General features: G+C 41.9%; 3 protein-coding genes across 3 annotated transcripts; all 3 read left to right on the top strand.

Moving 5' to 3' along the window:
• The first annotated feature begins 1,968 nt into the window (after positions 1–1,968).
• On the top strand, positions 1,969–8,804 carry LOC118101028 (protein FAM117A-like). The gene is made up of 8 exons (XM_035146649.2): positions 1,969–2,163; positions 3,374–3,519; positions 4,148–4,252; positions 4,585–4,701; positions 5,385–5,513; positions 5,648–5,828; positions 6,247–6,418; positions 6,897–8,804. The coding sequence occupies exons 1-8, from the start codon at positions 2,040–2,042 to the stop codon at positions 7,189–7,191; spliced, it is 1,269 nt and encodes a 422-aa protein (XP_035002540.1). The 5' UTR covers positions 1,969–2,039; the 3' UTR covers positions 7,192–8,804.
• A 668-nt stretch (positions 8,805–9,472) lies between these two features.
• Positions 9,473–11,810, top strand: ndufa4b (NDUFA4 mitochondrial complex associated b). The gene is made up of 4 exons (XM_035145955.1): positions 9,473–9,680; positions 10,975–11,063; positions 11,236–11,296; positions 11,511–11,810. Exons 1-4 carry the CDS (start codon positions 9,633–9,635, stop codon positions 11,565–11,567), a joined length of 255 nt encoding a protein of 84 aa, XP_035001846.1. The 5' UTR covers positions 9,473–9,632; the 3' UTR covers positions 11,568–11,810.
• Positions 11,811–12,271: 461 nt separating this feature from the next.
• On the top strand, positions 12,272–18,587 carry cenpt (centromere protein T). Its single transcript, XM_035146764.2, has 13 exons — positions 12,272–12,633; positions 13,459–13,579; positions 13,662–13,806; positions 13,894–13,987; positions 14,101–14,237; positions 14,388–14,445; positions 14,547–14,692; positions 14,882–16,033; positions 16,176–16,466; positions 16,672–16,771; positions 16,910–17,086; positions 17,246–17,350; positions 18,091–18,587. Exons 1-13 carry the CDS (start codon positions 12,548–12,550, stop codon positions 18,218–18,220), a joined length of 2,742 nt encoding a protein of 913 aa, XP_035002655.2. The 5' UTR covers positions 12,272–12,547; the 3' UTR covers positions 18,221–18,587.
• The last annotated feature ends 146 nt before the right edge of the window (positions 18,588–18,733 follow it).

Below are 18,733 nucleotides of genomic sequence, written 5' to 3' on the forward strand. Positions count from 1 at the left end.
CTTCAAATGGGTTTAAAATGGCCTACGTGGGGTCATAGGTCAGGATCATTCATTCATTAAAACAGACAAATGCACAGAGCTGAACAAACAGCGGCTGAAGCTCCTTTGGAAAAGCTTTATGCAGGAGACACATTCCACATCGACATACTGTCCAATTAACTGCCCGGCTGTAAATGAATGGACACTGAGGGGTTGAAAAAGGTTTGGTTTCGTTACTGGGTTTTATCTTTGGCTGCTGTGTGACGGTGACATCAGTTGCCGGGTGCAGTTGCACGAGATAGATGAGCAGGCCACTGGACACATGGTTCAGCACTTCACCCTTTCGTGATAAAGCACTTTCACTCCCATTCAGCTGCGCCAGACACACAAGCATGTCATCTGAGCGTGGGCTGCATGGGGTAACTCTGGGCCAGTTCAGCTTGTGAGTGGACACTGGGAGCCCACAGATCTGTTTGTAAAAGGACGTGTCATGTTATCTTTGGCCCCATCTCCTGTCCCACCATTGGCACTCCCTTTTTACGCAGAATCTGGACATTTATCTCTTTAAATGCACACTGTCTCGCACACCACCCATAACCACTTCACAGTCCCCCCAGACGCTGCATACACACCCAGCTGGGGTCATTTAATAGGCCTCAGGATATCATGATGAAGTTATTAAGAGGACCATACCAGTGGTTTTTGTGTGTTTCAATTATATATTTAAAAATATTACAAGTTAATAAATGATGACATGTTTTTGCAAACAAAAATTGTATATCGTTAAACTAGCCCTAACTTTAGTGATGCTCACACATTAAAAACAAAATAACAATAATACAGTTGGACATTCATACATTAGCACTTTTACTTGTATACAATGGTAATAGATTTGCATTGTTTTGAATACATGTGTTTCTATACTGTGGTATTGTTCGTTTATTTGAATATGTTTGTGTTCCAACACATATAATATGTAGTTTTAATACATGCGCAGGATCAAGATCACTTAAAATTACAGTAAATCAGAATCAGGTTTAATTGCCAGGCAGGTTTACACATACAAGGAATTTGCTGTGGTGTATTTGTGAAAGTGTAAATATAAAAAAATATAAACACAGTAAAGTACAATGAATGGTAAATTCGGTAGCTTCATCAGCTTTCAGTAGTGTTAAATGAATTTGAGAAACTTTTAATGGTGTTGTTTAACAGTTAGTTTGAAGAATCTGAAGTTTGAAGTTTAAGTTTTAGAGAGTAAAAGATGTGACCTGTGGGCGGTGACAGCAAAGTTTCTCTAACCAGAGGCCTGACGGATTGACGGCGGACTGTCCAATAGGATCAAAGCTGGGGTCTCCGCCAACCAATGGGAAGTGAGATCGGCCGCTGGGGGACCCCGCCTCCCCCCTGATTAAACCCGCAGCAGCGTGGAAGTGGAGGAGAAGAGTTTGTGGACACGAGCGCACGGAGAGTCACCGTGGGCCCAGAGACACGCGAACCTGCGGGGGCCACACCAGACGAACACCACGTCCGTACAATGAAAAGACACGCGGGGGCTTGCGTGGAAGACGTGGGAGTTGACGTGAAAGTGAGTTTTTGAGAGCGGCGCCGCTTCCTCGTTCGAGAAACCGAGTGGAAACGTCCGAACATCCTCACAAAGAAAGTTCGCCTGCTAGGCTGCTAACCGAGCTCCGGTGTGTGGGGGCCGGGGGTAGAACCGTGAGCACCCCGGGGGGAGACCGCACCACCAGCGGCCTGGGAACGTGTCATCTGTCGAGCGGAGTCTTCCTGGTGCTTTTAACTCGGCAGGAAATGGAGTTTTAAATTAGTTAAAGCCTGAGTTTTAAAACGGTGGTGTTTTTTTTTAGTCGTCATCATCATCATCATCATCATCAGGAGAAGAGGAGGAGGAGGAGGAGGAGGAAGAGTTGCAGCTGGTAACTCGACCACCAAAGTTTCCACAGAGCGCCCCCTACCTCCCTACCTCTCTTCACCCTCAGGGCCGGACCCCACCCCCACACCGCCGCAGAGACTCCCAACTCCGACCCGGTCCGACCTGAGACATGTCCGGCCGAAGCGGGGCTCCACAGCCCCCGGGGGCAGCTGTGCGCCCGCAGCCCCTCAAGGCCACCGTCCCCTACCAGCTGACCGGCAAACCCCGGTCCCACCACCGGGACGGCAAGTCCGGTAAGAGCCCGACACCTGTCACACAAGTCCGGTCCCCTGGATTCATGCGTATTGGTTTTAAATAACAATGATGATAAACTTTATTTAAGTTGCACCCTTTAAAAAAATAAAAAACTCACTGACAAGTTGGTTTAAAAGTTAAGAAGTGAAGGCAAACAAGCATAAATAGTTCAAAAGCAAATACTAAATGTGCTGCCACTATAATAAAAAAGGTATTTCAGAATAAATGCAGCCTCACATGCTCGGACAGCAGCTACATCCTTATCAGTTTGCTTGTTAAATACTTGTAAAGTCATTGGTGAGTAGAAAAAGTTAAAATAAAATAGTAAAATTAACATTATTGAGCCAAATCTTGCTCCAAACTTACAATAACAATCATATAATTGGCGTTAAAAGATAAGAATAAAACCTCACTCGGCCACCAGTCTGGTTCTTGAGGTTTCTCTGTCATTTTGTAACTTCTTAACCACAAGTTTTTCAACTGAACATCACTAATCGAATATTCATTGTTAAGTGATTTATCATTTATTTATTGATCAACTTATCATTGTTAAATGTGTTGTATTGTTTTCTGTGAATATCTTTATCTCTATATATTAAAGTGTTTTGTTTTCCTGTCGTACTGTCATTGGATTTCGAATAAGGAAATGTTCAAGACACTTTATTCAACAATGCTATAGAAATAAAGTAATACAGATAATACAAACTAGCAGTTATTACTCTATTCATATGATTATAGATGAAACAAATCGATTTTTATAAAGGTCACACATTGTCAATATATCAGAATCATTTGGTTGATTAAACATCAGACAATACTGCAAAATGGCTGTGAAAAGTTTCCAGAGGTGACGGCTGCAGATTCTTTGCTATAAAAAAAATAAATAGGAAAAGTACCCAAACCCAAACTGAGGATTTCTTAACTATTAATCTATTTTCAAAATGGCTGCAAAATATTATATTTTAAACAATTAACATATAATTTTAGCTGTGAATGTTGTTCATGGATGTAAAGTAGGTCAAAACTTTTGTAATGTAACTACTTTAAACCCTTGTGTTTAGTTCATAACTTTTATTATATTATTCATGTGTTTTCTGATATCTGAAATAAGTTTAAGCTACGCTAGGCTCAAAATTTTAAAAACGAAGAAATTACAGCTGATATGAATCTGTGACGTGTATAATGTAAAGTTGTTTCTGACACTGACAGCTGGAAACACCAAACTGCACCAGCTGAGCTCTGGCATGAGACGGACCATGTCCCTGGACGCCATCATCGGGCCGTACCTGCAGGGACACTGGCCCAAAGAACCAGAGGGACAGAGCAGCCTCTCGGTCAAAGACAAATCCACTCAGGTCAGCCCCCAGATGAAAAAGTGTGAATTTAATAATGATGCTGGCAAGCTTGACTTAAAGCATGCATATGTTTGTTTTGACCTTTTCAAGTGAGTAATGTCAGGATATGGTGGAAGATTAGTTTGCATGTTTTGCAGAGAACAGAGTTGCAATGAGAAACTGTGAGGGAGGGAGGTGTCCGGTGCTTGCACAGCTATTGCAGACTTGAGAACCACAGCCATGAGAACAGTCCCTGAAGTCAGCTGACGAGGCCGTTTTGGCTGCACCCATCCTCTCTGCTCTGCGTACGCACTCGCCACTGCTCTTCGGTTGCCCACATCCTCCCCCCTCTTTGTTTTTCAGTTTCTCCTGCTGTTTCTTACGTACAAGTGTGAACAGAGAGTCTGTGGGTGTGGATGATGTGATGTGGCTGCAGATCAGCTTGTGAGCATGAAAAGCTGATCTGTACTTGGTGTGAAACGTCCGTACAATATGTTTGAAGTCTTGTTTTAATGTGACAACAGTGTCACAGTTTCAGCCTCACACAAAGCTTTAATATACATGCTCATGTGTCAGTGACATTCCGCAGAACTTTGAGGGTATTTGTTTTCATAGCAGCTGACCATGTTGTGCTTTCTTTCACCTCCAGACACCAGACTCATGGTCGGATGGCTCTCAGAGCCGGAGAGGCAGCAGCAGCGGCAGCAGCCACAAGCGATCAGCATCATGGAGCAGTGATGAACATCTGCGGGAGGTCAGCATCAGCCGTCTCTGGTCAACATGTGTTTTTTGTAACACTCAGGACAATGTTGTATTTTTGAATCAAAGAGGACAAGCTGCCGAACGAAGCCCTGACTCGGTTACTGTGGCAGCATTGAGCAAGAGGAGATCAAATGACCTCATCTCAAAGAAACTTCCCTTTTTTCCACTAGAGCTCAACTCCTTGTGACATCTTTTTGTATCCCAACACCACGATCAGATTATCACAACAAGCCACTGAAGTGATCTTGCAGAGTGTGTGTGTGTGTGTGTGTGTGACATGTTTAAAGGACTTATTGACTGACTGTTGCGCTCTGTTCCTTGCAGATTGCTAAACTAAAACAACAGCTGCAGCAGCGCAACAGACCTGCGCTCTCAGGGGGACATGACAAAAACTCACAGCGAGGGTATCCTCAGAGGAGCTGTAGCCTAGGAACTACCCAGGTAACTCAACACACACAAACACACCGTCCTACTTACTTCATGTATGTGTTTTTCTTTAAGTTTAGTTAAAAAAAACAAACATCTTTTACCAGTGTGACCTGTCTCCAACTTATCACTGCTGACATTCATCAAAGTGAATAAGGAAATGGTGCAGCTCATTGCAGGAAGTGAATGAAAAAAAGAAAAAACATTGAAGCAACAGGAAGACGACATCATGCTGCATCTGTTCAGAGTGAAATTTCTTCTTTTCAGCACATCTGCTCTGTTTCGTTGCTTGTTACCACTCATGCCTGGTCTCAGGTGGTTTGAGACCAACGTGTGAAGACTTAGCAAACTGATATACAAAGGTTAAAGCATTTATAAGGACGTGCACGCCTGCCAGTTGTAATTATCATTGTGGAATTCTTTGAATTCAGCCGTTATCTCCAGCACACATAGCTTTGATACCGGGCTCATGAAGTCTGAGCTTTGGACACTGCACAGGAAGGCTTCAGGATGTGATTTAGTAATAACAGTAACAACCTATTTATTGCATTTTTCAAATGATGTAACACACGATGCTTTAGAATAAGAGGAAATAAGAAAAGCTGACAAGACAGCTGTGAAAAACGGCGTCCGATGTGTTGAAAGTTGCTCCTCAACCGTGATGCAGCCTAAACTCTATTCAACTCATGTGTCCTCAGACTCAGTCAATTCCCATCCCCCTCGCTCCCTTGTCTACGCTGGTCCCTCGACTGCGCTGCAGCGTGGAGGGCCTCAACCAGGAGCTGGAGGGCATGTTCATCTGCCAGCCTCTGCATCCTCAGCACAGGGTAAGTACCACTCCCCATCTGCACATGGAAAACCCCAGGAACTGTTTTACACTCAAAGAAAGGAACAATATGTAAAAACACTTCAAATATAATATAGATAATGTTAATAACTCTGGTTGTTTCCTGTTTTTCAGCTCCTTGAGGTTCCTGATGGTCACCGGGCTCCGGTCCCTCCCCTGAGCTGCAGCAGTGGTTCCCAGAGTGACCCCACCACCACAACCCTATCCTCATCCTCCCCCTCCCCCTGCTCCTCTCCCAGCTACATCTCCTCCTCCCCACCCAACTCTGAAGAGGCCCCGGTGGACCTGCACCAAGGTCAGTCTTTTAGCACAGGGGGCCATCTTAAGGTCAGTACTGATGGGACAGTACACTGTGGGTTAGGGGAGGAGCTGAATAAAGCATAAGCAGGTTTGAACTTTCAAGTGGTATTAAATATGTCTTAAGTTTTTTAATTCAGCTGTAGACACCCTGCTACAATGAAAACATGAAATTGAGAGACATAAAAACCAGAGAACTCCTACAAGTTTGAATAATGTGTGTCTGATTAATTTTTATATTTGAAATAAACTTGGCCCCTAATGGAAGAAATATTAGATACTTAAATAAACACACTTCATGCTCTTGAACTCTTGAAATATTATTACTTATATTTCGATGACATGAACATTAGAAAATGTCTTAAATAAGATGCCTCCGATCTTGTTGTTAACGTGTACTTCCCTCTTGGTTTCAGGTTCCACAGACAGCGCAGAGATGTGCCTCCTGTCTCCGTTCTCCTCCCAGAACGAGGCGGACCTCTCCCTGCCGCTGCTGATCTCCTCGTCTCCAGGACCCAACAAAAGTTTCTGCTTCCAGCGAGAACCTCCTGAAGGCTGCGAAAAGGTCCTAGTCTGGGAGGAGACCAGGTACGTTTTTTTATTTATTCTTGTTTGAATACTCGTTACATTAGTTGAGAAAGGTCTCTACTGTGTCGTCTCTCTGTCAGTGCGATGATGACCTCTGGTGGTGACTATAGTTTGTTCCGTGTCCTATTCACCTTTTGATTTATACCACTCTCTCAGTACATACTTGATTCTTATTAAAAGTAGAATGAATTAGAATTTGATTTGATGTGTGAGTTTATACACTAATAGTCCCATTCTTTAGTACGGTTTAAGTAAATCTTTTTATGTCCTCCTTTTGGACAAGTTTTGATTTCTGTCATGTGATAATATCCTCATTGTTATGATATTTAGTTTTTCTTGTTATTTTTATATCCTGGTGAGTTTGTAGCTTGTTTCGATCTTGAGTAGAATAAAGTTTGGCACACTTGTGAAATTTCCACCACTTACACTTTGATGGATATAAGTTCGGTCTCATGTCGACTCTCCTCTCATTCTGTAGCACTCGGAGCCAATCAAAGCACACCCTCATCTCCTCCTGCCCGGACCCCAACAAGGTCAACTTCACCCCCCACGGGGGCTCGGCCTTCTGCCCCGTCAGCCTCCTGAAGCCCCTGCTCCCCTCCATGGACCTGTTGTTCCGCAGCCTGGCCATCTCCCCGGCAGGCATCTGCTCAAACCAGGGTACGATTTCCTGTCAGGCGGGGTCCTCTGACAACCCTTCTGCTGCTTTAGATCCTCCTGCTGCTGCCACTGCCACCGTGGGAGAGAGCTCTGGTCAGGGCCTCGCTTTCTGATCAATGCTGCAGATTGTTTTCTGAAGAGTTTGTATAATGCAAATCTTTGAGTCTTCTGGGACAGATTTATCCCAGTTGCTTTATTTTAGCAAGGTCCCATTGCTTTTCTACACAGGTATAAAAAAAAAAGAACTTATGTTAAAAAAAATAATATAGAAAGAAATTGAATATGATACTCGTGCATGATCCAAAGCTTTGCTTTATAAGTTACTTGTGTTGGGTTTCCAGGCATCCTGACATCTCTAAATTAAGAGCTTTTTAGTTGAGACATTTTCATTATCCAAAGATTTAGTTTTGGCCAAACCAGAGTGTGAGCGACGCGCAGTCCAGTGAAAGGACGGCTCATTTGTTCTTCTCTTACAGGATCTGAGATGTGATTCGTTGACTGATTTGCTTCACAGATTGTTCCGTTTCCCCAAAGAAGCCATGATGTAAACTTTTTATTTGATGCTGGTTTTAAAACCCTTGACTGTGGTGTACCTCTCGGTCCAAAATGTTGGGAGTCTGGGTCCAGTAAGAAAAACACATTGGGAATACGTTTGTTTTTAAGCATTTAAAGATATTTATCTGCGATTCTCCTTAGATTTGTTTTCACCTAACTCGACCCTTCAGCTGTTGCTGGTGTACAAAGCATGACAAATCAGTTTGGTACTTTTTTTTTTTTTTACCTGATTTAAAAATGAACTTTTTGATAGCTGTAGACTGAAGGGAGTATTCCAGTTGTCTGACTTGGGTACCATCAGTACCTAAAGGCTTCATGCATTCCTGCTTTAAAGGTTGCTCCGATGTTATTTTTGTTGTTGTATCTCGTTTACTTGCAAAAAAAAGTAACTTGTACACATGTTAAAGGATGAAAACCTGCTATTCCTCGATGTTCTAGATGTGTGCTTGACTGTATGTTTATAGTTTGGAGGTTTCACAGCCTAGTTGACTACCTAACCAGTTTTAGTGGTGTAGATTTGTCATCAAGTGTTTTTCTTTGACGATGTTCTTTTTTTCATCTGCCATGCTGACAAGCTGATGTTCAGATAGAGGTTTATTTCTGGTAGACATGTTTGCACAAATTGAACTGCTACGTTTGAGTCGCAATTCTTAGTTTTATATCCACTTTTTGTACTTCATTGTAAATTTAAGAGTAGTAATGTGTATTTTCTACACCTTTTTTTCCAATTACCTGCAACATAAGCTATAAAACAGTTACTTTTAGTTTCATTCTGTCAGTATAAGTGAGGCAGGTGTTACATGAGATGTTGTATCAGGTGGATTTTTATGCACTTCCAGGAGAGGCTTTTTTATTTGGAGGAAACGCTTGTGAATCCTGGGTTTATTGTGTCTGACAGGAGTTTTGTTAATGGGGGTGTGTGTGTGTGTATATATATGTGTGTGTGTGTGTGTGTGTGTGTGTGTGTGCACGTTGATGGGAAGTTAACTAGTCTGATTGTTCGACTAACTTCTGCTAGTTTTAGTGTCCTGGTGAAACGTTGATGCATTTAAACATTGTCTTTTTCCAAATAGGCCTCAATGTCAATGTTTATTGAGTCTGCAAAGAAGCCGGGGACGTGCTGTTATCTCAGGTTCTGTGTTCTGTCCACATAAATATATGATTGATAATTTGCTGTCTCCGTGTGAATTTCTACTCTTTGGTCATGACTGTTGATGCAATGGTTTTGAATTTCCAGCGTCTGAATTGATCTAATATGCAAGTTGTGCAGGTTTTTTTGTAACATTTCCTGGTCACAGTGCCACCGGAACAGAGCTCGGGAGGTGTTGTTACACCACGACATGTGAGACAACACAGTTTGTCTTTAAGAACTTAACCTTTTGTCATCTCAGTTTAAAAAAACACCTCAGATCTGTTATTTCTCAGTAGGAATTCAAGGGTTGAATTAGATTTTGAATGTCATGTTTAAAACCAAAGTGCTGAACAATCTGTTTCCAGTTTGCTGAACATGAGCATTTGCTGCTCGTGCTGTTTATGAATAGATAAAATAACACAACCTGGGGCTATGAGAAATTGGGATTTTTCACGGTTGTCTAGCACAGAGTTATTAATTAAGAATAAGACCCAATCTGCAGACTAATAACAATAATGGAAGTTTCCTCCTCCAGCCTTGTTCCTCTAATTCAATTTGCCTGTTTTTTGAATCTTCTAACATTCCCAATGAATCATTTCTGGAGTGTAAATGAATGTCAAGGAGGAGGATTTATCCTCCATCACCTGCTGACTCATGCGTATATGTCCATGTCACATGACGCAGCCCAGTACAGATGTGCAGCTGTCGTGTCGTCTCGTGGTGTGATTGGCTGAGGCTGTAAGGAGGTGGTGTTCACTTCACTGTACGTGCCGGCCTGTAGGAAACCGTGGAGCGGTCCTCCTTCGCTCCTCCAGCCGCAAACCCTCAGCTCTTCTACGGACTCGGCCGGAGAGAGGTCCCGCTGCCATGTCTGTGTTCAGCCTCGTCGCCAAACAGCTCCGGAGCCACCCGGCTGTAAGTGTGTTTTTATTCTAACGCGTGAACGACCCGGTGACATTGAAGGGAGCCGGGGAGGACGCGCGCAGTGTGGGTGCGTGCCTGGAGCGCGCTCCCGTTTTTTCCATTCTCTTCTTAATTATAATTGGTAATAATTAAAATGCACCGCAATGACATTTGCACCAAATACACCCAATGCGTAAAGGCACAGATTTACACATTTGGTGATTAGGACGAGAGAGAAAAATGCGACTATTACAATATGTTTATTCATCTGATGATTCCTCTACAGCCACAGATTTGTGATTAAATTAACGATTAATTAATATTTCAGTCATATAATTTAAACGCATCTTTCATTCTAAACCCACTCTTTATTCTCTCATCCATTTATTTGTGGTGTTTCCTCTCCTCACGCATGTAGATTGTGCTGTGCCACCCTCTCAGCGTCATTTTGGCAGCTTTAAAAAACGAATCACCTGCAGTGAAGAGGCAGAAAACATCCTCACGATATTCACTTGTGATAATAATGATGATCTGAAGGGAAAGATCAGGTGAAACCAGGCGCCTCCATGCCAGCACTGTGCGTTCCAGCCATGTATGAAGGTCGCTGCAGCACGTACTGTACTGTACTGTATGGATTCCATGCTGGAATGACTCAAGGCCATAAGAGCATGTGGAGACTTTACTGTTTATCAGAGGGCGACAGAGTCAAGCTGTTATTAATAGATCACTGAATAGAGACTGAGTGTGTCTGTCTCCTGGTACAAACCGTGAACTGTGCTCCAGGTGAGACATTGTGTCTCTAAACATTTATTATAATCATAATCTGTTTTATATGTGATTATAATCACATTTTAATCAGTTAACTTGGTAGAGATTGGCTCAATATGGAAATCCTGTGTATTTTATGTTATGGATCTTATAATATTAATATATAATATAACAGACTCAAACACAGTTACAAGTCGCTTTACAAATTAGAACTGAATCGAGGGCAACTATAGAAAACAATAGAAAACAATGACAGCATCAGACAACAGAAGAGCACAAAGATAAGAAGGTGAAACATAATAGCCTTATAATACTACCACTACTACTGCTACTATTACCACTACTACTTATAATAATACTAATATAGTATAGGATAAATACGGTAAGTTTTAATTTGATTCAAATTAAATAAATAGAAGTAAAATAAGAAGGTGAATTCAGACCTCAACTCATGACAGGTGCCAACAGTAAACTTGCACCTCTGACATCTTGATGCTTGAATGGAATAGACACAAAGATTTTGTTCTGTTCCCACCAGCTGATCCCCCTCTTCATCTTCATCGGCGGTGGCGTAGCCATGAGCGCCACCTACCTGGCTCGGCTGGCTCTGAAAAACCCAGATGTCACGTACGTACTCGTTATATCACAGACAGCAAAGAGACATTCCTGTTGTGGATCTATTGTTTTGTATCCAGCACATATTGTAAATGATTATGAAACCTTAGTGTATTTGTATGTATTACATGTATACATAATCAAGAAGTCAAATTCCAAAATGGTCCTCTCTTCTTGTCCACAGATGGGATCATAAGAACAACCCTGAGCCCTGGAACAATCTGGGGCCCAACCACCAGTACAAAGTAACAGCTTTCTGATAATAATAATCATGATAATAAAAATCTATATGGCTTATTTAGATTTTACACTTATGTGTGTGACAGCTTGGTTTGATTCAAAGTATGAACCTCCATCTGTAAAGGACATCCCATATCTTATCTCACCTCAAAGTCCATATTCCTTTATACTGATTGTGTATGTTTGTTTCTGTGTGTGTGTGTGTGTGTGTGTTTCCAGCTTTTCGCAGTTAACATGGACTACTCCAAGCTGAAGAAGGACAGGCCTGATTTCTAAGTCGCACGTCCGCCTCTGACTTCGTCTTCAGTGTGAAGAGCCTTTGCACTTTCATTTGTTTTGCCAAATATGAAATAAACCCGTGACGCTGAATGAAGGTTGCCGCACTCATTCAGCTCATTCTGGAGGACGGGATCAATCACTTTATCAGTGACTGTCTGAATTTATAAAGCAGGCAACCACCTGTTTTACTAATGTATGAATTTATTTTTGTTGTAAATCATTAAATCTATTTAAACCCCACCTCTCGTTCGTGTGTATCTCTTGTGGCTTGAGACTAAAACACCTGAGAAATCCCAGCTTCAGGGTTTCAGGAGCTGAAGTTCATGTCAGTACTTTTTTTTAAATGAACAAAGTTAGTTAGAGTCTGATAAATAAATCAGCTTTGATGTGATCAATCATAAAATGTGATAAATATGTTATTATTTATAATTTGACCGGAATGTTCAGCTTTTTAGGGAAATGGATCAAACCTCTTCTTCTTCACACATTAACATAAAGCAAAGATCATAAAAATATGTTTTATAATAATAATTAAGGAGATAAAAAAACACAAACAAAATAACATTAAACTAAATATTTTTTCCCCACCATGTAAACTCCATGTTTTCCCTCGCTTCTCCACTTGGTGGCGGTAACGAGCAGAATGTGCTGTGAACGAGAAGATGCAGTTATCGCGAGGTTTCACTTGAAAATAACGCGGGACGCAGTGCGACGGGAGCAGGACGAGTTGAACGTAAACAAACTCAAACATCGTTTAACGCGTTAGAATCTACGATAAATGACACGTGCTCGGGTTCAGCTGCGACCCGCGGACTCTGTGCACTTGGATTAAATCGCCTGGTTTGTAAAAAAAAAAGTCGCGATTTAACGCGGTTAACGCTGCTTGTTGTACCGCTTGTTAGCTTGACAGCAGCTAACAGCAGCTAACAGCAGCTAGCAACAGCTAACAGCAGCTAGCAGCAGCTAACAGCAGCTCCATGGATCTGACGGAGGATTTGTCTGCTCGGGTCCTGCTGAAGAACATCCTCAGCACCGAGACCCCCAGGACCCCCATCACCCGCAGGTCCTCATCCCTCCATCATTCATTCATTCATTCATTCATCTATACCTTTATTTGTGTTCTTTGTTGTGGTCGAGAGTCAAATGATTCAAATCTGGACCCGTTTGAGTTGTTTATGTATATGCCAAGATTAAACTGACCTGACAAACATTATAGGAATTAAATAACAAGTCTGTATTAAGTTTGTCTTCTGTGACTGAGCACGAGCCATAAATCCTGATGATGTAAAACAACAAAAATCAAGCTAATAACTGTAGCAGATGATTGTTTTCCCTTGTTCACTTAAACTGTTTTTAGTTAATTGATTAATTGATTTCTTGACTTTGAGCCCCAGACCCTCTCTGGTGTTTTCCGACTTTAAAATGTAAAATTCCAAAGGAGCCTGAGCAATAAAACAATATCAATAGTTATTGCAGTACATTTTCATCATTAGCAATATAACACAATTCAAGATATATCAATATCTGACTGCTTATGCATTGTGCAGTACAGTGAGCATATAACACATAACTGATCAATCTCAGATTTTTAAAGTGTTTAGCTGTTTCTCAAGTGTTTGTAATATAGTTTAAAACCACAGCCTTCATTGAGGAGCAAGAATCAGCCTTTAAACCCCAAAAATAAATAATAATGTGACAATTATCATAAACATTATCGATATTGACTGAGCAGATGGGAGGAAACAAAGGTAACTGAGCAAATTCTGTATAAAAATAACAACTTTATGCCAATGAATAAGGCGGGGAGTTGTGGCCAAAAATGTATTCAAGATAAAACGTTTGTCTCAGCGACTTTGTATTGAACACATTTTAAACTGTCTTCTCTTAGTGCCTCCAAAGAATTGAGCCCCAGCAGGACCCGAAGCAGCAGTAGACTGAGCAGGAGAGATGCTGGAGCCCACACCCCACAGGACATCCTGAGGCGCAGCTTGAAACATAAAATGCGTGAGGTGAGGTGGAAGAGGAACTACTATGCTGATGATTGACATGTTGTCGAGTCTAATGAAACCAATTTATCCTGCTTCTTTTCAGAGTATAACCAGGAAGTCCTTGCCCACCACTACAAGGAGGACCGCCTCGGCCGGGCCCCGGAAGATGCAGACCCCCGCCCCAACCTCAATGCTGTTTGATGAGGGAGACACACCGAGGCACATGCTCAGGAACATCCTGCTGACAGGTGCGTGGGCCGGACTTTCTTTCTGCACGCGTCATGATGCAGCTGTTTGTTTTTATTTTTAAAAGAGTCCTTTATCGTGTGATTCAGAGCCGGTGAGGTCCCCGGTGGTTCATGAAAAAGCTGCGTCAGAAGAGCCACAGCTGCCTTCAGCCGACTCCAGCATTAGCAGCAAGCGTCCCAGGTGAGCAGTGTGTGTAACAGGATGTCTCTCCATTATCGGGTGTTTGTATGCCACTGGCTGAATTAGGTTCTATATATATATATATTAGAACTTGATGTTTTCTTGTCTTTCAGTATTGAGCTCTCAGGGCTGGATCTGCCTGATTTAACTTTTGGCAACGCGGCAAGCATCGCAAAGGGGCTGAGCAGAAAGAGGCCCCACCGAAGCCTTAACGTAACGGCTTTTGAAAAACGACTTAAAGGCGCAAGTGGTAAGGTTAAAGCAACTACTGATGGGATCCAATGATTGATTGTATAAGATCCTGTGAACATACATTTACTGGAATGTTTGTGTTTTGAATCATTTGAGCTGAATCAGAAAACTGTTTTATTGATTAGCTCGCGGATCCTTATGTTTACAGATGTTGGAGAAGAAAGTGACGTTTCGATAAGTGATCATTCATCACTTTCCTTAACGAGGTAAATTTTTACATATAGAAAGTTGACTTCTGGTAATTAGGTATTCCTGTTCACCTTGAGTATCTAATTGACTGTATTGTCTCTTTACTCTGTTTGAAAAGCTCCACTTCTTTGGGTTTGAAAACCCCCTTCGTAGACATGCGGACTGAGAGAAGGGGTCTGCAGAGGAGAGTGGCCAACCGTAGAAAAATCACAGAAGAAGAATTCGGTGCTGGTGTAAATAAATGGCATATGGGAGACGATCATGGTGATTAAATAGCTTTTCTTGACCTAGAAAATTCTTCATTTTTGTTCCATTTCATATCGTATGTATAACAAGTTGAAGAGAGCACTGATTATTCATTTATTAGTGAATGTTTTGTATTTGCCATTTAGGTTAAATTGCTATTGATGAAAATGATGTGGCAACAGTTATTGATTTCGTTTTATCGCCTAGACCAACCACAGGATCTGAATATGACCACCTACTCTGAGGGCTTCCACCTGGGCCTTAGTGTTCTCAGTGAACCTGATATCTCAACAGATATCGTCAACTGTAACACAGCCCTCTACACAGAGCCTAATTCCATGACGTCCAGCTCGTCCATCGGACAGGACAAAGGGGAGTCGAGAGACATGGAGCAGAATGAGCTAGAAAAAGAGAAGTCAGTGGATGTACTTCCAACCGAGGGAGGGGTTGCAGCAGAACCTCAGAGTGAAGAATGTGTTTCTGAGGATCAGTCAGAGAAAGTTGTGGATACAGCTGAAGAGGTGGAGATGAAGAGTACATCTGAAAGTCAACACTCTGAGGAAGAGGAGAACAGAGTTGAAGCTCAAACAGAGGAGGAAGGTGCAACTGATTCTCAAACCGAAGGGAATGCTGCAAGCAGGTCTCATTCTGATGAAGAGGAGGTTGCACCTGACTCTCAAACTGAAGGAGAAGAAGATGTAGTGGATTCTCAGCCTGAAGAGGATGTTGCAGCCAGGTCTGAGGAAGAGGAAGAGGAGGTTGCACCTGACTCTCAAACTGAGGAAGAAGAAGATGTAGTGGATTCTCAGCCTGAAGAGGATGTTGCAGCCAGGTCTGAGGAAGAGGAGGTTGCACCTGACTCTCAAACTGAGGAAGAAAAAGATGTAGTGGATTCTCAGCCTGAAGAGGATGTTGCAGCCAGGTCTGAGGAAGAGGAGGTTGCACCCGACTCTCAAACTGAGGAAGAAGAAGATGTAGTGGATTCTCAGCCTGAAGAGGATGTTGCAGCCAGGTCTGAGTCTGAGGAAGAGGAGGTTGCACCTGAGTCTCAAACTGAGGAAGAAGAAGGGGCCGTTGATTCTCCGTCTGAGGAGGATGTTGAAGCCGGGTCTCAGTCGGAGGCAGCGGCTGATGAAGAGGAATATCAAAGTGACCAAGAAGATCCTGCAGCCAATTCTCAATCTGAGGAAGACAAGTCTGTGGTTGAAGATGAGCAAGAGGAGGAGGAGGAAGAAGAAGAAGGTGAGCAGGCCTCAGAACTGCTGGAGCACATCAGTCGAAGGGTTCAGCGCTCGCAGGGCGGCCTCATTATGCCGGTTGCAGGAGCAGGGGGAGATTTGCCAGATGCAACAGAAGAAGGTAAAGTCAAAACTGTAGATAATAAGGATTTTACCAAGAACGTCATGTCTAGTTTATATTAAATATGTTTCAATGCAATCAATCAATGCAAGTTATAGATGTTTCCCAGTTTTCTTATTTAAGTGTTGTTGCTTGCATGTAGGATGGAGTGAGGGCAAAGCGCACGCTGCTATAGAGCCGAGCGAGAGCAGCCACCCTCATTCTGAGATGCCTGACGTGGGTGAGTCTTCAACCCGAGGACAGAATGACGATTCTGAGTCAGAGACGGAGTCTGATGCTGGTAAAGAAAACCCTCCTCTTCCTCTGGAGCTGACGAATGATATTGTAGATGGCGACCACCTGAGTGATGCTGCATCTGAAGAAGAGGCCGCTGCTATGGACCCTGCTGAACCGGAAGAAGAGTGGGAGGATGAAGATGGAGAAGAGAACGAGGGTCAGTGTCTGTGTCTCTGTCATTGTGTCCACACTTGAAGCTGATTTATGGGTCTGTGGTTAAAGTTGGTGCCAGCTTGATGTTAAGTTAGTCTCCAGGAAATTAATGCAAGTCTATGGAGTCTCTCTTTGACACTAACGTGTGTGTGAGTTTTTATTTTAAACAAATGAGTAACATGTTGTTTTACCATCTTCTAACCTCTCAGACTTCAGGTGCGAGACCCCAGCCTTTGTGAAAGAGAAAAGGAACTTTTTCCACCTGGACCCTCAGGCCTCGCCTTCTGTTCTGAAGAATATTCAAACCAGGTAAGTTGCATTTCCATTATAATAACACATGTTCAAATTAGCTTGTGTGTTTCTCTGGAAGTTCACAGTACAGTCAGTTTAAATGTGCTGATTATATTCCTCATGTTTTATGTTAATGACCTGTTCTTCTCTCTGCAGTTCCACCAGTGGTACAAGTGAAGCTTTACCAGCAGCTAAACCTAAGCAGGTGCAGCGGAGGAAGAGAGCCCCAGCCAAGAAAAACACAACCCTTCCTAAGAGCTACCTGATGAACGCGTTCAGACACTTTGCTAAAGCAAAGGTCTCTGCAGATGTGTACCCTGTCCTCGATGAAGTGTAAGTAACTGTGACTACAGGACCAGTGTTGGAACAAATTAAGCAACAAGTGAATTTAAAAATTCTGAAATTATTTCTAAGCCATTTGGAATCTTTTGTTTTGTAATTTGTTGAATATGTCGCTGGTGAGATAACTGAGAAAACTTGTCTTTTTGACAGAATGGATAAATTCTTTGAGCGGCTGGCGGACGACCTGGAGACGTATGCAGGTCATGCAAAGAGAAAAACCATAGAGGTCGAGGATGTTGTGCTGCTGCTGAAAAGGTCAGTGTGTTGTGGGATTAAACGAATCAGCTCTTTCTAAAGGTTTTTTTGATCGAGAACTTTTGAAAATATGAGTTCATCCCTTAAAAGTAGTTTAACACATTTACATACAAAAACTAAGATAAAAGGTGTTTAAAAAAACATTGTAACATCATTATTTCATATTTTATTATTAGTTTGACTTCCAGCTCCAACTTTCCATTTAGGCTTAGATGCAATTAATGAACAAATTACACCCAACTAGACACAGGGCAACATTGGCCTTAATTCATACTAGAATGTGATAAATGTAAATTCAATATTTCATGTTCTTTTGGCTCCTAACAAAAATATGTGGTTCTTTAGTGGCTAAATGCTTCCTGATCTGGGACAACACTGCCCCCTGCTGGAATTCACAGTTTACTACAAATGAGTTCTGAGTTCCACAGTTTTAAGACATTAAGCAAATATCACATGAATTGACAGTGAAGAAAAGCAATAGTCATCGAGATGGTTGCAATGCTGCTAGACATAAAGTATGAAGAATTAAAGTTTGTAGCAGAACAGGACAAAAGAGAAAAAACAACTCTGCCACACAAAGATTATAGTAACCACTAGATGGCAACCTTGAGGGACGTGAATTGTGAAGAAGGAAACTTTTACTCTGAAATCTCCCTCTGATACACAACACTAATCTATGGGAGCATTATTTTTTTTTTACCATTTAACTTGACTGGTGTGTGTTTTGTGTCGCTCTGCAGGCAGGGTCATGTGAATGACAAGGTGCCGGTGGAAGTGCTCATTGAGAAATATCTTCGGATGGAGCAGCGCAAGCTCTTGATCCCCATCGCGACGAGTGGAAATGTTGTCATCCCTAAAAAACAGATTTGAATGTGTCATGTACAGCCTCCTGCTTTTTATTTGGTTTCATCTCTGGCATCTTCACATTTTTTCTTACACTGCATTTATTTGCAATGCTGTTATTTTAAATGTTAAGTTTTGTATAAATTTGTAAATATTTGTTAATATATTCAACACCGACAATTACATTTTGTTTGTGATGTCTATGAATCTTTCTGTCTGGTCTTTCTCTGTGATTACATAATGTGAGTGTTGATTATTTTGGTGGAATCAGTGATAAGCACACGTATTCATCACTTTTCTTCATGTATCTCTTTATGCACATGATTTCTTGTCTGACAGCATAAAAGAAAAAGAGGTAACAATGTCTTTGAAAATGAATAAATATTGAAATAAAGTTCCCTGTTCTCTGTGCTTAATTTGTAGCCATTAAGAACTAACACCTCTTTGACATTAGAAGTTTACTATCACAATTCATCAGCAGAGAACCCAGTGACTGCAAAGACGTTAGTATGTGAACATGAGGACAGAGATGTATTAGAG

The sequence above is a fragment of the Hippoglossus stenolepis genome, chromosome 21, assembly GCF_022539355.2.
Source record: "Hippoglossus stenolepis isolate QCI-W04-F060 chromosome 21, HSTE1.2, whole genome shotgun sequence".
In the NCBI taxonomy this organism is placed as follows: Eukaryota; Metazoa; Chordata; class Actinopteri; order Pleuronectiformes; family Pleuronectidae; genus Hippoglossus; species Hippoglossus stenolepis.

What these genes read in the sequence shown, in the direction of transcription:
- LOC118101028 (XM_035146649.2), top strand. Translation starts at nt 2,040, where the DNA reads ATGTCCGGCCGAAGCGGGGCTCCACAGCCCCCGGGGGCAGCTGTGCGC. An exon ending in CCACCGGGACGGCAAGTCCG is followed by an intron (nt 2,164 to 3,373) that starts GTAAGAGCCCGA and finishes TGACACTGACAG; the next exon opens with CTGGAAACACCAAACTGCAC. An exon ending in CTAGTCTGGGAGGAGACCAG is followed by an intron (nt 6,419 to 6,896) that starts GTACGTTTTTTT and finishes CTCATTCTGTAG; the next exon opens with CACTCGGAGCCAATCAAAGC.
- ndufa4b (XM_035145955.1), top strand. Translation starts at nt 9,633, where the DNA reads ATGTCTGTGTTCAGCCTCGTCGCCAAACAGCTCCGGAGCCACCCGGCT. An exon ending in AGCTCCGGAGCCACCCGGCT is followed by an intron (nt 9,681 to 10,974) that starts GTAAGTGTGTTT and finishes TGTTCCCACCAG; the next exon opens with CTGATCCCCCTCTTCATCTT. An exon ending in GGCCCAACCACCAGTACAAA is followed by an intron (nt 11,297 to 11,510) that starts GTAACAGCTTTC and finishes GTGTGTTTCCAG; the next exon opens with CTTTTCGCAGTTAACATGGA.
- cenpt (XM_035146764.2), top strand. Translation starts at nt 12,548, where the DNA reads ATGGATCTGACGGAGGATTTGTCTGCTCGGGTCCTGCTGAAGAACATC. An exon ending in GCCAGATGCAACAGAAGAAG is followed by an intron (nt 16,034 to 16,175) that starts GTAAAGTCAAAA and finishes GCTTGCATGTAG; the next exon opens with GATGGAGTGAGGGCAAAGCG. An exon ending in AGATGGAGAAGAGAACGAGG is followed by an intron (nt 16,467 to 16,671) that starts GTCAGTGTCTGT and finishes CTAACCTCTCAG; the next exon opens with ACTTCAGGTGCGAGACCCCA.